General features: G+C 38.1%; 1 protein-coding gene across 1 annotated transcript in view; it reads right to left on the reverse strand.

The window, feature by feature from the left end:
- LGSN (lengsin, lens protein with glutamine synthetase domain) overlaps positions 1-16,835 on the reverse strand; it is a 141,275-nt gene that overhangs the window by 16,137 nt on the left and 108,303 nt on the right. Inside the window, exons 5-6 of the mRNA XM_069488067.1 lie at positions 5,453-5,585; positions 4,526-4,714 (exon numbers count right to left, since the gene is read on the reverse strand). Of these exons, the coding sequence (XP_069344168.1) occupies positions 4,526-4,714; positions 5,453-5,585 (322 nt within the window). The remainder of the gene's footprint in view (positions 1-4,525; positions 4,715-5,452; positions 5,586-16,835) is intronic.

Below are 16,835 nucleotides of genomic sequence, written 5' to 3' on the forward strand. Positions count from 1 at the left end.
CTGTATATGTGTTAGTTTGCTAGGGCTGCCATTAACAAGTACCCCAGACCAGGTGGCTTAAGCAGAAATTGATTTTCTCACAGTTCTGGAGGCCAGAAGTCTAAGATCAAGGGAGTCGTCAGGGTAGTTTCTTCTGGGGTCTCTTCCCTTGGCTTGCAGATGGCCATCTTCTTCCTGTGTTCTCACACGGTCTTTCCCCTATGCATGTCCATGTCTTCTTATGAACACATCACTCATATTGGATTAGGGTCCACCCTACCGACCTCATGTAACCTTAATCACCTCCTGTCCAAATTCAGTCATATTGTGAGGTACTGGGAGGTTAGGACTTTGTCATAAGAATTTTGGAGAGACACAATTTAGCCCATAACAGTATGTCATCCTGTTTCCATTTTCTTCAGAATCCTTACTGCCACCTGCCATATTGTGTACTCGCATGTTTCCTATCTGTCCTTTCCCATTTGCTTATCGGTTCCTGAGAGCAGAGGCTTAGTTTTACTTGCTGCTGTCTCCCCAGTCCCTGTAGCAGTGCAGGCATACCATTGGCACTCAATAAATATTCCTTTAATAAATTGAGTGTGTGAGTGAGTGAATGAATGAATAAATAAATAAATGAATTAAGACATCCTGTGTGGTTTGACCTTGTCTAATTAGTAAGTAAAAATTGGCATCATATATTTTAGTGTGTACCCTAAGTATCAATTTTTCATTTAAAAGTTCAATTCTTTCACCAACTAGGAGAACCCTATCCAATCTAATTTCATTTTCACGGCATCAACTAATCTTGCTGCATCATTGTCTGAATTTCTTTTCCTCAAATAAATCATACTTGTTACTTACAATTAAACCTTTTGGTCAGCCTTTCCCAGCTGCACATGATGAATAGCAGGCAGATAATTGCCAGTTCAGGGGCTCATTTGTTTTTCTTACAGTGTGGTTCCTGGTAGGTATTCTCCTTTCCTATCCCCTCAGAGGACTAATAAATTAAATCAATGTGTTCTTATAGAGGAAGTTTAGCTGCTTGGACTGTTTAGGGAAAAAATAAGATAATATTTTTTTAAAAAAAATAAGCCCTCAAAGCTCTATAGCAACTAGAAGGCCTTGGAGAAATATTGTCCATGTTTAGTGACAATGAGGACATATTTCAGTTATAGAAAACAAGCCATGGTCACTTATAAAAGACAAATTGAGTAGGCATTGGGCTTTTAGAAATACCGATTCAAAAAAACGGAAAAGGGCATTTGTGAGAATACTCTGTAACACAATCAGCTTATTGCACACCCAGGATGATCAGCACACTCCTTTCCAAGAGCCTGCCGTCTTTCATCCACATGGCTACCGTGAGAGCCACCCTGTTAGTGCAAATGTGACCCCACCCTCTGGCCCCATCATGTTAGCCCAGACGTGTTGGAAAGCTCAGGTGGCAGAATAACCAGGTATGAAGCAGAAACAAAAGCAAAACAAAATGTGGAAGGGAAAGGGAGCTTTTTACCTTTGAAAAAATTATTTTTGGGAAAACTCAGGGTAGTTATCACAAAGAAGAAAATATTGTATCAAAATTTCTTACATTTATTTTGGAGGTTAATTTTTAAATTTACTTTTAAATTATGTATTAGTGGTTTGGTTGGGGTTATAATCTTTTTGGTACTTAGGGCCTGTAGAGAACTTAATTCCCCCTGGGCCAAAGAGGGAGATTCTGACCTAACCAAGTTCAGTGAATTTGGTACCCACACTCTTAAAGCATGGTTGATGGTGCAAAGCAAGCTCATAACACAAGCTCCTTCTCCAGATTTTTGGTTTAAGATTAAGAAATGGTTGATTCCATCTCTCTTTTGTGACTAAAACTAGAATGTATACAACAAAGATCACAAACTGGAAGAGCCCACGTGGCCTGATATTTTCTGATTAGTCTTCCCAGTGTTTAGACACTTTTTTTTTTTTTTAGCATATTACAGGGTACAAATGTTTAGGTTACATATATTGCCTTTGTCCCACCCGAGTCAGAGCTTCAAGCATCTCCATCCCCTAAATGGTGCACACTGCACCCATTAGGTGTGAATATACCCATCCTCTCCTCCCCCCTCCCATCTACCCAACACCTGATGAATGTTACTGCTATATGTGCACTCAAGTGTTGGTCAGTTAAGTCAGTTAATACCAATTTGACAGTAAGTACATGTGGTGCTTGTTTTTCCATTCTTGTGATACTTCACTTAGTAGAATGGGCTCCAGCTCTATCCAGGATAATACAAGAGGTGCTAGATCATCATTGTTTTTGTGGCTGAGTAGGACTTGAAGTAGTTGACAACACTTAACTATTTAGAAAATTTTATGTAAAAATCTTGAGTTCACCTTCTCTTGAAACTAGATTTGGCAACACTGGGTGGATATCTCTCCGCAGCAACTGTAGGCTGGAGCTCTGAGGTAGCCTGGATGGGGCATGCACCCTCTAGTTCATGGAGTGGCAAACACTTTCCATAAAGGACAAGATAGTAAATATTTGCAACTTTGCAGGCCACATGGTGTTTGTTGCAACAACTCAACTACACCACTTTAGCACAAAAGCAGCTATAAACAATACATAAACTTTATCTGCAAAAACTGGCCAGGAAGCTGAATTTGGCCCTTGGGCCATAGTTTGTTGCCCTTAGCCCTAGTATCTCATGCCCAGTACCACTCCCTATTTTCTCACAGCAGCCCACATTTGTATTACCTGCCTGAGCCTTGTGAACATTTGTGTTGACAGCTCCTGACATTAAGAGGCTGTCAGTGCTCATGTTCTTCACTTCATGGAGAAATTCATGAAGCCAAACCAGAGATAAATTTGGAGATGAGAGATGGTGTGATAGGCAGAATGGCCTCCTGAAAAAGATGTCCACCATCCCCTAATTCCTGGAACCTGTGAATATGTTAAATTGCATGGCAAAAAGGGACTTTACAGATGAAATTATAGTTATGGATCTTAAAATAGGGAGATTATCTTGGATTATCCAGCTGAGCCCTTAAAAGCAGAGAAGTTTCTCCAGCTGAAGGCAGAAAAGGAATGGGGAAAAGGGGGAATTCAGAAAGATTCCAATTATGAGAAGGATTTGAGGTATGGTCTCTAAATATAAAACTGAATGGGGCTTCTGGGAGCTAAGGGCCACCCCAGTTGACAGCCAGCAAGGACACAGTTCTACAATAACAAGGAACTGGATTCTTCCAACAATATGAATGAACTTGAAAGTGTATTGTTCCCTAGAATCTCTAGGTAAGAACTCAGATGGCAACACCTTGATTTCAGCCTTGCAAAATCTGAAGCAGGGAAGCTAGATGAGCCGACCTAGACTTCTAACATACAGAGCTGTAGTCAATACATTTGTATTTTTTAAAAAAGAGATGTTAAATTTTTGGTGATTTGTTATGGTGGCAATAGAAGACTGTACATATGAGGTCCTGAAGGTGTCACCTCCCAGGCTCCAGTTTCTCCTTGGGCTCTGTGGGTATTGATAGTAAAGAATTTAACCCTACCCAAAGAGAGTTCTGGCCTTTGCCCTTGGTCCCTGGGAGGTAATCTCTAAGTCATTGGAATGTCCTGCCTGACAAGAGTGTCTTTGTTTACCTGGAGGCTCTAGGCCATGCCAGAAAGTCTAACAGTGTCATTTATAGTGGGGACTTTGAGTCATGCAATGTCAGCTTGATCCCCAGAGGAACTGTAGACTGAATTGAGCCACTTAGCCAGTTAGCCATGGAGCCCCAGTAATGACTTTGGATGTCATGACACAGGTGATCTTTCCTGGCTGGTAACACTCCATGCATATTACCACATCATAGCCAAGATAATAGCACAGTCCCTGACTCCACTGAGAGAGGACAAGCGAACATTCTGTGCTTAGAAGTTGCCTAGACTGCCCCATGGCTGAATTTAATCTGTATCCTTTCAGTGCAATAAACTATAACCTTGAGTATAACAGCTTTCAGTGTATTCTGTGAGTCCTCTCAAACTATCTAAATTAAGGTAAGTCTTGGGAAACTCCAAAACTTAAAATTGGTGTTAGAAGTGAGAGTAACATGATGGACACTGTTTCTCTAACTTCACATCCTGGTATATCCCCACCTTTCCAAAGTGTATTTGTTTAACCCTTTCATTGTAGATTTCCTTTTTTGACTAGTTTCTATCATTTGCATCTAAGAGAGATTTAACAAATACACTCATGTACCAAAGTAGTTACGTCACTATCAATAAGCTAGAAATTTAGAATAACAGAATTCCACTTTTAGAAAAGATTACGGAGGGTGGGGGGGAGTGGGGGGGGGAGGAATTGTGAGATCTTCCATTGCAACCCCTCCATTTTCCAGATGAGCAGCCCAGAGGTAAAGAAAACAGCAAAGTACTTTATAAGTGATAATTATTTTAAGTGTTCTGATTCACAGGCTAGCAATCCTCAACCAAAATCAAATTGTCTCTAATTCAAATACAAATTTGGGATTAGTGACTAGAACCACATGCCAATTTATTCCAGAACTTTGGCCAGTAAGTCCTTACCAGAGTTTAGGTTAGATTCACCACTAGAAGCACTGGCTGATGTTTGGGGAGACGATGGTTTTATCATTGTTGTCTGATCCTGGGAGTCCTTGTCATCGTGTGACAGATGAGACTTAGCAGAGTCAGGTCCCATGACTGGTTTGCTGGTATCTCCCAATTTGTGGCACACCATTTGGTTTCTGATCCTCTCTGCAGTAATAAGGAAAAATGTGAAAACACGTTGTCATTGTTTTCAACTGTCTTTTAATATGCTGTGGAGAGGAATACTGGAAAAAATACTGTATTCCTAGGCAGTGACATACCAAATAAGAGGCAGTGGGAGGTGTTGCCCTAGTTGCTGACCATAAGGGAATGCATTGTCTGTAGCGGATTGAAAAACAATAACAAAATCTACAAAAAGTCTGACTACTTTTTATGGTTTCCCTATGCTGTCAATTCCTCCTGCTCGTGCTTTGGAAGACCATCATTCCTAGCATTGAGTCTGTTGTTGTTTAAATTAACTCTTAGATTTCACCCTGTTTCAAATCTACTGGAGTCCAGTTGGAATTCCAACATGTGGTATAAAAATTTGTGCCATAAACTTCGTGGCCTCCCAAATCCTCAGTAATGATCTTTGTATTCATTCTCAGTGCAGAAATGTGCTTCTCTTCCTACTCATATGTTGCTCTGTTTTGTCCTTTTTTTTTTTCTTACTACTATCATCCTACTTCTAACCCTCTTTAAATTCTGAATATTTTTATTTTTTTTTACATATTTACATTGTAAGCTTATATTTGCCACCTTTTATGTCACTTATGTAGGAATAAATTTTTTCTTTGTCCTTTTGCTTCTCCCAAAGAAAAAAATGAAAATGTTTTGTGAAAAGGAAGACCACACAGAGATTGTCATTGACAGAACCATTTTTGAAGGGTAATAGCAGTTTCATACCATTGGAATTGGATATATCCATGTCTCCCACTTCAGTTGAACAAACATGTGGTTTAGCAACTTTCTTTCTTGTCCTTCTTAATTTATTCACCTTGCTGGCTTCCGTCTCATTGACTTCATCTTTTGTTGTATCCTATAATAATTAATAAACAAAAAGGCAAATGACAGATCATGCAAACAATTAAACTTGGATGTCAAAAAGGTATGACAATTGAATAGCTAGATTTAAAGTAAGCATAAGAGACTTTTATAATGGGGTAAATTTTTTTTTTTTTTTTTTTTTTTTTGAGACAGAGTCTCACTCGGTTGCCCAGGCTAGAGTGAGTGCCGTGGCGTCAGCCTAGCTCACAGCAACCTCAAACTCCTGAGCTCAAGCGATCCTCCTGTCTCAGCCTCCCGAGTAGCTGGGACTACAGGCATGCGCCACCATGCCCGGCTAATTTTTTCTATATATATTTTTAGCTGTCCATATAATTTCTTTCTATTTTTAGTAGAGGTGGGGTCTCGCTCTTGCTCAGGCTGGTCTCGAACTCCTGAGCTCAAACGATCCGCCCACCTCGGCCTCCCAGAGTGCTAGGATTACAGGCGTGAGCCACCACGCCCGGCCTATAATGGGGTAAATTTTGTCACTTCCACAGTCACTTAAATAACTCAAAATTAAGAAGCCCAATATTGTGCTGACAGACTGGATTTTCTCTATCTCCTTTTATATGTGGTACAGAAAATATCGTTAAAAAAATTAAAATCTTGTCTACCTATTCAAGATTTCTGCTAGGGTGTGAGCTAGTGCATTCGGGTTTTGAGAAACGTTTCTCCAGACAAAGTTTAGGATAGGAAGAAGTTTATTTACTTTTTCCTAGGTGGAAATAATGCCGGGAAAAGGGCCAGCACAGAGGTGGAGAAAGGAAAGGAAGAATGTGCTGGCCTCCAAAACCAGCTGTTGAGGCTTTTTATTTAGGGGGTGAAGGTTTATGGCTGCAGACAAATTAACAGGGTACTGTGAAACTGCTGCATCCACTCCTCTCTTCAGGTGGCAAGATGATAGCAGAAGTAGGCCGGGCGCGGTGGCTCACGCCTGTAATCCTAGCACTCTGGGAAGCCGAGGCGGGTGGATCGCTCAAGGTCAGGAGTTCGAGACCAGCCTGAGCAAGAGCGAGACCCTGTCTCTACTAAAAATAGAAAGAAATTATATGGACAACTAAAAATATATGTATAGAAAAATTAGCCGGGCATAGTGGTGCATGCCTGTAGTCCCAGCTACTCGGGAGGCTGAGGCAGGAGGATCGCTTGAGCCCAGGAGTTTGAGGTTGCTGTGAGCTAGGCTGATGCCACGGCACTCACTCTAGCCTGGGCAACAAAGTGAGACTCTGTCTCAAAAAAAAAAAAAAAGATGATAGCAGAAGTGGCAGGAGGATGTCAAAGTCCAAGAGTTGGCTCTCCTGCCTTTCCTCGGAGAAGGGATCATCACAGGAGAGTGACACTGCCCTCAAGATATGGCTGAGGCCTGAAACTTGCACCCTGCCGTTTACTCAGGAACTCTGCAAAAACAGATCCTCAAAAGCAATTTTAAAAGAGAAAGATTTACATCTCTTTTCAGCTCTTTCCAGATGTTGTGCAAAACAGAACTCCTACAGGCTGCCTGTTAGTGAGAGAACTCACAGGATCGATCTTTAACTGTTACTAGAAAATTGCAGGATTAGATATTTTCCTGTTAATTTTGCAAGGCCTCCCCTTTCAATTTCTACCTTTATTTTTTTACTTTGGAAAATTTTATATTATTTATTTCTATATCATTTTACAAAACCAATTTCAGCTAAAAAGTTTACTTATTATGCTTTCTGTGTTTTTTAGGATCTCTAACATTTTTGACCAAAGGCTTAAGCACCTAAAGATTGGATTCTCCTCTCTTTTTTCTTAACTCCATCCTTATGACATCAATATTTATTTTGTTTCAAAAAAGTACTCACACTCATAAAGTGCTATTTTGTGATTGTATTTTATATGTGCAAAACAAATGTCATACTCAAAACGATTTTATAGCTTTGGAAAATCTAAAGAAATACATTTTAAACAGAACAATCTAACTTTTACATTCTACTTATAATCCTCGACAGGGTATTCCCAGCAGGGAGTTGGGCAGTGAGGAAGGGGCTCCTGGTAGGGAGCTTGGGTGTCTCAGCGCTAACAGTGGACAAAATCACCCCTGCAGTCCTGGGACACAAAATCTGTCACTAAAAAAATATTAAAATTGCTTAAAAAATTGACATTGTATTTTTAAGGCTTTTTGCAAACTTCCTCACTATGGTTTGAGGGAAAAAGAAAGTGACAGGGTCAGAGTCAAAAAAGTATATTCTAAATGTTTTGAGCTTCTTGTCTTTTTGAAGGGCAGTCTCTGAGAGGCCGCATATCTGGAGGCAAGTTATACAGATACATGTCCAGAGTGGGTGCTGGGGAACAACTGCACCAATTTATCCGTATAAACCAACTCAGCCTCTGATGGCTAAAAAAGGAAAAAAAGGATTTTCATTTTTTTGCGTTTTTATGTATTTATGATGCATTGTTTTTATTGTTACTGTATTGACGAAGATATATTTCCTAGAACAAAGTCTTTTCTATGTTAAAGTTTCATTTATTCGAAAACTGTGGCCTCTTTCAATCCAGATAATCTTACATTTGAATTATGTGGTACTTACTATGTGATGTAGTAATTTATTTTTTCCTAGTAGTTTAGGATTTTGTTCAAGCATTTGCATAAATTTTCCCAATATACTTCTGATAGAATCTGGCCATAACATAAAGCCCTATTATATGTACTCACCATTTCTAAAATTGCTTTGCCAGAAATATATCATATAATTTTATTTTTATCAAATGTTTTTATAGAGAGATATCTGTGGTCTTTTAAAGAAGTCTCATTGAGAAAATGAAATATTTGGCCAGGGATATAAGTATCAAAGAAATCTGAGCACACTAACATTTGTCATAGCTTGACCCCTCTGAGGTCTCCTCATATAAATTGAAGGAATCAGATGAGATAAACTTTAAGATCCCTTTCAGCTTCAAACTCTAATCTGCAACTGAATAACAATGTGCTAAAATGAAACACATTGTCAGGCACCTTTTTTCAGCAAACCCTTAAGGTAATAAAATCTCTACTTTACAAATGAGAAAAATTAGACCCAGAGTAACTTGCCCAAGGCCACAATAGTGAACGGAAGATGCAGTTTACAAAGAGGTCTTCTGATTTCCAAAATGCCATTCTGTTTCCTGAAAGCCAGAGACCCAACCCCAGAGAAAATTCCTTTTAAAAACATTCACCTGCTCTCATATAAACCAGATCAAAGGAAAAGTTTTTTAAGAAAACAACAAAGACAATTTACCTAGTTACTAACCCGAGAATTTCACCAGTAAGACCCCCCAAACTGTATTCTAGTACATGCCTCTTACTCCATAAAAAAGTTCAAAAATAAAAAGCAAGGGACGGGGCGGGGGGAAGGGAAGTTAAAATGAAGAATACATTTCATTCAGTCCTTTGATTTTCTTTTATATACTAGGGTGATCAGAGTATAGACATAGCTATAATAGCTTAAATAAATTCATTGGATCCCTGGTTTGTCCCTCCTCCAGTAGAGTATTTTTTAATTCTCCATAATCATTAAATTGCATTTAAGTACAATGTGAATATCTTAGTAAAAAAAAAAAAAACTACCAGCCAAGATGTATGAGGTCTGGATTCTAATTTTGACTTTTCCACTAAGTAGTAAGTCCTTCTGGGGCCTTAGTATTCTCATTATCACTAGGGAAAGGACAGTCTCCTAAATAAATATTGCTAGGAAAACTGGATATCCATATGCAGAAGGATAAAACTAGACCCTCACCTCTCACCCTATACAAAAAACAACTCAAATGGATCAAAGACCTAAATGAAAGACCCAAAATGATAAAATTACTAGAAGAAAATATAGAAGAAATGCTTCAAGACATTGGTTTGAGAAATTTAATGAATAACACCTCAAAAGCACAAACAACAAAAGCAAAATTAAACAAATGGGGTTATATTAAACTAAAAAACCTTATGCACAGCAAAGGAAACAATCAAAAGAATGCAAAGATAACCTACAGAACCTGTTTCTCCAGAAAATATTTGCAAACTACTCATCCAATAGGGGATTAATACCCAGAATACACAAGGAACTGAAACATCTCAACAGCAAAAAATCAAACAATCCAATTTAAAAATGAGCAAATGATCTGGACAGGCATTTGTCAAAAGAACATATTAAAATGACCAACAAATATATGAAAAAATGCTCAACATCACTAATCATCAATAAAATGCAAATCAAAGCCACAATGAGGTGTCTGTCATCTCAGCCCAGTTAGGAAGGCTATTATTAAAAAGACAATAAATAACAAATGCTGGCAAGGATGTGGAGAAAAGGAAACTCTTATATACTGTTGGTGGGAATGCAAACTAGTACAACCACTACAGAGAACAGTATAAAGTTTCCTCAAAAAACTACGAATAGAACTATCATCTGATCCAACAATCCTACTACTGGGCATTTACACAAAAGAAAGGAAATCATTATATTGAGGAGATATCTGCACCCCCATGTTTATTACAGCACTATCTATTCACAATATTCAAGATATGAACTCAACCTAGGTGTCCAACAACCGGTGAATGGATAAAAATAACATGATATATATACACCACGTAATACTATTCAGCCATAAAAAAGGATGAAATCCTGTCATTCGCAGCAACATGGATAGAACTGGATGACATTATGTTAAGTGAAATAAGCCAGGAACAGAAAATTAAACACTGCATGTTCTTACTCATATGTGCAAGCCAAAAAAAGTAGATCACGTAGAAGTAAAAAGTAGAACAGAGGACACTAGACTAGAGCCTAGGAAGTGTAGGGGAAAGGGAAGGATGGGAGAGATTTGTTAAAGGATACAAAGGTACACTTACATAACAGGAGTAATTTCTAGTGTACTGTAGTACTATACGATGACTGTAGATAACAATAATATATAGTTTCAAATAGCTAAAAGGAGGATATTGAATGTTCCCAACATGAAGAATAATAAATATTTGAGATGATGGATATGCTGATTACCATGATCCGATTACCATGATCCGATTACACATTATATGTATCAAAGCATCACTGCGTACCCCATGAATATGTACTATCATTATTGGCCAATTAAAAAATAAAATTAAAACAAACTAAAAACAAACTGGGTCAACTTCTCCAATTATATATTCTTTTTCCATTGTATTTTTTATACCTCATCACTCTTTCCTGTATAAGGGTTAAACCCATCTTACCTCATGTTACCACCAGCTTAAATTTCATTAGTCCAAACAGTGAGTATGTAACCTCAAAATCAAAGACACAAAAATAAACAAAACATAAAACATGATTCACAAAGACTCTTACGATCTAGTACAGACAAATATGTGTTATTATGGCATTTAAGGACTTCCATGCTGTATCGAAAGAGACATGCTTAGGTAACCCTAGTGTGAGGTTAGCAAACTCAAAGACCAAGCAGGTAACAAAGAGACACAATGGGCTGGGTGGCGAAGACAAGAGTTGATACTCCTTCCCAGGATGCAGCCATCCCTTGGCTTCAGCCAATTGTTGTCATGTTAAATTGTGGCCCCAGTATTGCCAGTTTTACCAAATTTTCAAGGAATACCAGAAATCTGGATTTTTATTTGAAATTTTATGATTATTAAATATTGGCCATTAATTTAAAATGTAAGGTAGGGAGCAAAGATGAAGAGAAAGTTTCCCAACTATTAATACCCCACAACTGGTCTCAAAACTACTAGAGTGCTGTTCAGAATATGCAGCAAGCTTAGAGGACCCCTGGGCACTAATATCAAAAGTGACCACCTATCTTTTCCCCAGGGGCAGTATCTAGTGTGGTACCAAAGGGTGATGGTCAAAATATTTAGCCATTAGTACAGCTTATAAAAATAACCAACACTTTTATTACACCTACTATGTGTCAGGTCTCTTCTAGATGCTTTGCATGTATTAAATCACTTGGTCTCAACACAATCCCTTGAAATAAATACATTACCATCCCTGTTTTAGAGATGAGGATAACTGAGTCAAAGACTAATTAACTAGCTCAAGTTCACAGGTGTCATAAATGGTGGAGCTAGGATTTGAAACTGGCCAATTGGCTCCAGAGCACCAAGCACTTAATGTATTCTTAATGATAGTCAGAACGCCCCCTCACCATTGCTGGGGTGTCAGGCATTTGGGTCAAGGTGCTAGAGGGCCTTGCAGGGCCCAGTACCATTGCTTTAACTGTTTAATTGATTGATCGTGTACAGGTCCAAGGGCCCCATGGAAATAGTAGGACAGGTAGAGTTTAGGAGGAAGAGATATTATAAGGCTCTTATCATCAGTTGATTATCAATCAGTTTAGAAACACCTCGCCATGTATTAAGCAGTCAGTAATACAGTTCTCCCTGGTTGCACCATTATGTTGACGATCAACGCCTGATGCATAGTAAGTACTGAACAGATGTTAGCCATGGTTATTTAATACCCAGGCACGATGAATTACTGGTGATCTCTGTTGGGAAGACACCTGTTTCTAGGTTACTTATGGGCCTTTGACCAGCTGAGGGATGGCTCTCATCAGGTCAGGTTCTAATCCCTTATCTAAGCAACTCTAGATTCTGAACACAATAAACTGGAAGAACCCCTCAGAGTGAGGAGGGCATGTCAAGCAATCTGAGGATTCCCAGAGGCAGCAGTGTGACCAACATACTCTTGGTTGAACTCTACAGTACTGCTATTACTAAACAGGCAGAACATCTAATAGAATCTTCAGATGGCCAGCTTAAACAGAAGAGGGAGCGTTTGAGCTGACGATAGAGAGGGAGTGAGTTATAGTAAAACAAACTGGAAGAACCGTGGGCACAGAGATGTAGTATCATTTTGATCACATGACACAAATATACAAACCTAATTCATGCTTAATTTAGACAATCTCAAACTTCTACTACAAAAGATTGATTCTGATCTTTTTTGACATTTCCTCCCGAGCAGCTTTTCTCAATTCAGAAATGCTTCTGTTATCATTCCATCAGATGGCTCCTTTATCTCATACACCAGAATGTCCATAAACAATGTTTCGTATTACAAGACATTTTCATAATTTATATTTTTCTCATCATGATATTTCCTTTGAAATGGTGATTGTATGGCTTAATGTAAGTTTGTCATTTTGCATTTCAATTCAGTGGCTTAGTCAAATTAACTCAAAGAGACTTAACCTAAAGGAATTCTGCCAAGCATTAAATTTAGACCCCAGTTTGACCTAATAAGTTTTTTCCAATATAGTAATCAGAGTCATTTAGATTCTAAATATCACTGATTTTATTCATTTACTTTTAATTTTCTCTAACAGTTACCATTTTAATGTCAATACTTTAAAAACCTTTATTTTGACCCCTGTATAACAGCCATAGTCTGAGGTGTAATCATTAATGCATTTACCAAACACTCTGATTTTGTGAATGATAGAAGTGCATGAAAAAGAAAGCAAGCAAAAGAAAATCTCATCAAGTTTTAATTTAGAAATATTGAAAAAAAAAGGATCAATGATTATCTAATTTGAAAGAATATCATTGCTTCTCAGCCTTTTGGCTAGAATCAAGTGTAAAAGAATATGTCAAAAAGAAAAGAATGTGCCTTCAGTTTCCTTAAAGTGTGTTTTTCAAAGAAAAAGGGAGGAAAATGTACTTAAAATATTTACAGAAGAGATATTTTAAAGAACACATCAACAAACTTGTATCAACTAATTTAAAAATGTTCATACCTATTAACCCAGTATTCCTACTTCTAGCAACTTGGTCTAAGAAAATAATTCAAAATATGTAAAGTCACATATGTCCAGTGTCACCTTTGCTCTAACAGTGAAAACTTGAAAGCAGCACAGAGCAAAGTAGGAAGAGTTAAATGCATGTGGTGATTCTTTTCAACGGACTCACCACTTAGAAATAAGTGCTTCCATTTTTCCTCTTTTGTCACCTGGATTACCACAAATTTTTTAAAATACCTTGTTTTGAAGTGTCTTTTAAAATTTTGCCCAGTTTTCAAGGGTCATCCATTTTTGCCCTTTTGGGTTTCTTTTCTTTTTCTTTTCTTCAAGATACAGAGTCTTGCTCTTTCACATGGGCTAAACTATCTCAAACGCCTGGGCTCAAGCAATTGTCCTGGCTCAGCCTCCTGAGTAGCTAGGACAACAGGCAGGTACCACCATGCCCAGATCATTTTTTTTAAAAAATCTGTAGAGACAGAGGCTTGCTATGTTGCCCAAGCTGTCTCAAACTCCTGGGCTCAAGTGATCCTCCCATTCAGCCTCCCAAAGTGCTAGGAGTATAGGTGTGAGCCACTGCGCCTGGCATTGTTTTATTCTTTCTTTTATTTTTTTAAAGCTAACAGATAAAATTGTATGTATGGTGAGCAACACGATGTTTTAAAAATATGTACATTGTAGCATGATTAAATCTAGCTAATTAACAAATACATTATCTTGTTTTTTGTGGTGAGAATACTGAACATCCACCCTTGGCATTTTCCAAGAATACAGCATGTAGTCATTTGCTATGGTCACCATGCTGTATAATAGATCTCTTAAACTTATTCCTCCTATCTCTGATTTTGTATTCTTTGACCAACAACTCCACAATCTTTATCTAATTGTTCTCTCTGCAGCCAGTGTTACCCTTTTCCTACTCATCCTTTGTACTATTGCCATGTTATTTCTCTAAAGCACAATTTTGGCTTTGTTATTTCTTTCCTGAAAATACCGCTACAATTCCCCATTACCTTCAGGAAACATATAAATTAGTATTCTCTGAGGTCCTGCAATAACCCATACTCACCAATCTCTCCAGCCTTCACAGCTGGCCATTTTCACACAGGAACTCTACCTCCACCTATACAAATCTAGTTTTATCATTGCTTGGGCCCACATTATGTCATTCTTGCCTCCACTCTTATTCATTATCTAGCCCTGTAGTCCCTAACCCCCAGGCCGCAGACCAGTACTAGTCTGTGGCCTATTAGGGACCAGGGGCAGAGTTCCACCCATCCCGAATCCATGAAAAAACTGTGTTCCATGAAACTTAAGAAAGGAGTGGACACACAGCAGGAGGTGAGTTGTGGGTGAGCCAGCAAAGCTTCATCTGTATTTATAGCTGTTCCCCATCACTCACATCACCACCTAAGCTCCTCCACCACCACCACCCCTCCACTGTGGAAAAATTGTCTTCCATGAAACCGATCCTTGTTGCCAAAAAGGTTGGAGACTGCTGATAGCCTATCCTGATGAGATAGTTATCTGCTCTTATGGCCACAACTAAAAATTAAACCCCTGGATGGTTCGATATAGCCACTTGATTCACAAATGAAAAAGGAGACATTACAACTGATACCACAGAAATACAAAAGATTATCTGAGACTACTATGAACACCTCTATGCACACGAACTAGAAAATCCAGAGGAAATGGATAAATTCCTGGAAACTTACAACTCCTTAAGCTTAAATTGGGAAGAAACAGAAATCCTGACCAGACTAATAATGAATAGTGAGATTCAATCAGCACTGAAAAATCTCCCAACAAAAAAAAGGTTAAGACCAGAAGGATCCACAGCCAAATTCTACCAGACGTTCAAAGAAGAACTGACACCACTCCTACTGAAAGTGTTCCAAAAGAGCAAGAAGGAGAGGATCCTCCTCAACCCATTATATGAAGCCAGTATCACCTTGATATCAAAGCCAGGAAAAGACACAACAAAAGTAGAAAACTACAGACCAATACCCTTGATGGACATTGACACAAAAGTCCTCAAGAACATACTAACAAACAGAATGCAACAGCACATCAAAAAATATAATTCATCAGGATCAAGTGGGTTTTATACTAAGTATGCAAGGATGGTTCTACATCAGAGGTGGGGAATCTGCGGCCTTAAGGCCACAGGTGGCCTTCTGGGTCCTTTAGTGCAGCCTTTTGACTGACTCCAAATTTTACAGAACATATCCTTTTATTTTTATTAATACTTTTTTCTCTTATATTTTATTTTTAAAATGAGCATATTTAAAATACCAAAGAATAAAATAAGTTTCAACAAAAAAAATCCTCCCAGATTGACTGGAACAATTAGAACACTAGTAAGCCATAAGGGCTAAACTGACGGCTGCTTCTGTCATGATTTAGTTCTAACTTCCCCCACCTGACTGACGCCACTACCACTACCGTACGAGGCTGGTTGGCAAGAGTTTATGGAGGTCAAGTATGCCAGTCTGTTAGCAGCTTTTGACAACAGTGCACTGTGTTTCTGTTTGAAGTGGAATTTGTGAATAGTTATGCAGCTCAACAGTATTTTTAATTCTGTCTTCTTAACAGTTCATCATAGCAAAGAAGACCAAGAGAGCGCTGAAGGAAGAAAACGGACTTTTTAATGAGGATTGGGAATGGCAATATTATCTTGTTTCTGCTAAAGATAGCAGAACAGATAGTTAAATTTTATGAAGATCAGCAATGTGAATTATTGAAAGAAGATTTTTTTGAAATAAGATTTCTATAGGAATGCAGCATTTCTGTGTGATAGTATGTCAAACCAAAATGACTTGAATATTTCTTTGAAAAGTAAATCTAAGTCTATATATGATATGTGGCAAAAAAAAAATGCAAGCATTTTGAAAAAAGTTAACTTTTTTCAAAGCACTTCTTCAAAAGGAAATTTGGGATGAACATTTTCCCCAGTTAGCAAAGGTCATTGATGAACAGGATGATATATGAAAATCATCTGAAGAATACACAGCTGTTATAGACCTATTAATTGGAGAATACAATGAAAGATTCACTGACTTTGAGAATCATGACATCACACTCAAATTAGCATTTCAACCTCACCTAGTTGATATCACCAAAGCATCTAAAGAACTACAGATGAAATTGATTGAGCTCTCAGTAGATGACATTTTAAAGTCATTGTTTGATGTTAAGAATGATCCAGCTGAAATATGGAAAAATGCAGTAGAATACCCACTCCGTTGACAACACGCCCAAAATATGTTTTCTTGCTTTTCAACCACTTACTGCTGTGAATCTATATTCTCCTACCTAACCCAAATCAAGATGCCCTTAACATCACAAATGACTGATATCCATCTAGAGGATCAACTAAAACTGCAGACCTCCATGCTGCAACCAAATATTCAAATGCTTTCCAACAAAAAGCAGACACAAAAAGTCATTGAAAGGTTAGTTAACTTTAAAATTGGCAAATAGTTTTCATTTTTTGAAATTATTAAGTACACAGTAG

Source organism: Eulemur rufifrons, chromosome 15 (genome assembly GCF_041146395.1).
Source record: "Eulemur rufifrons isolate Redbay chromosome 15, OSU_ERuf_1, whole genome shotgun sequence".
Classification (NCBI taxonomy): Eukaryota; Metazoa; Chordata; class Mammalia; order Primates; family Lemuridae; genus Eulemur; species Eulemur rufifrons.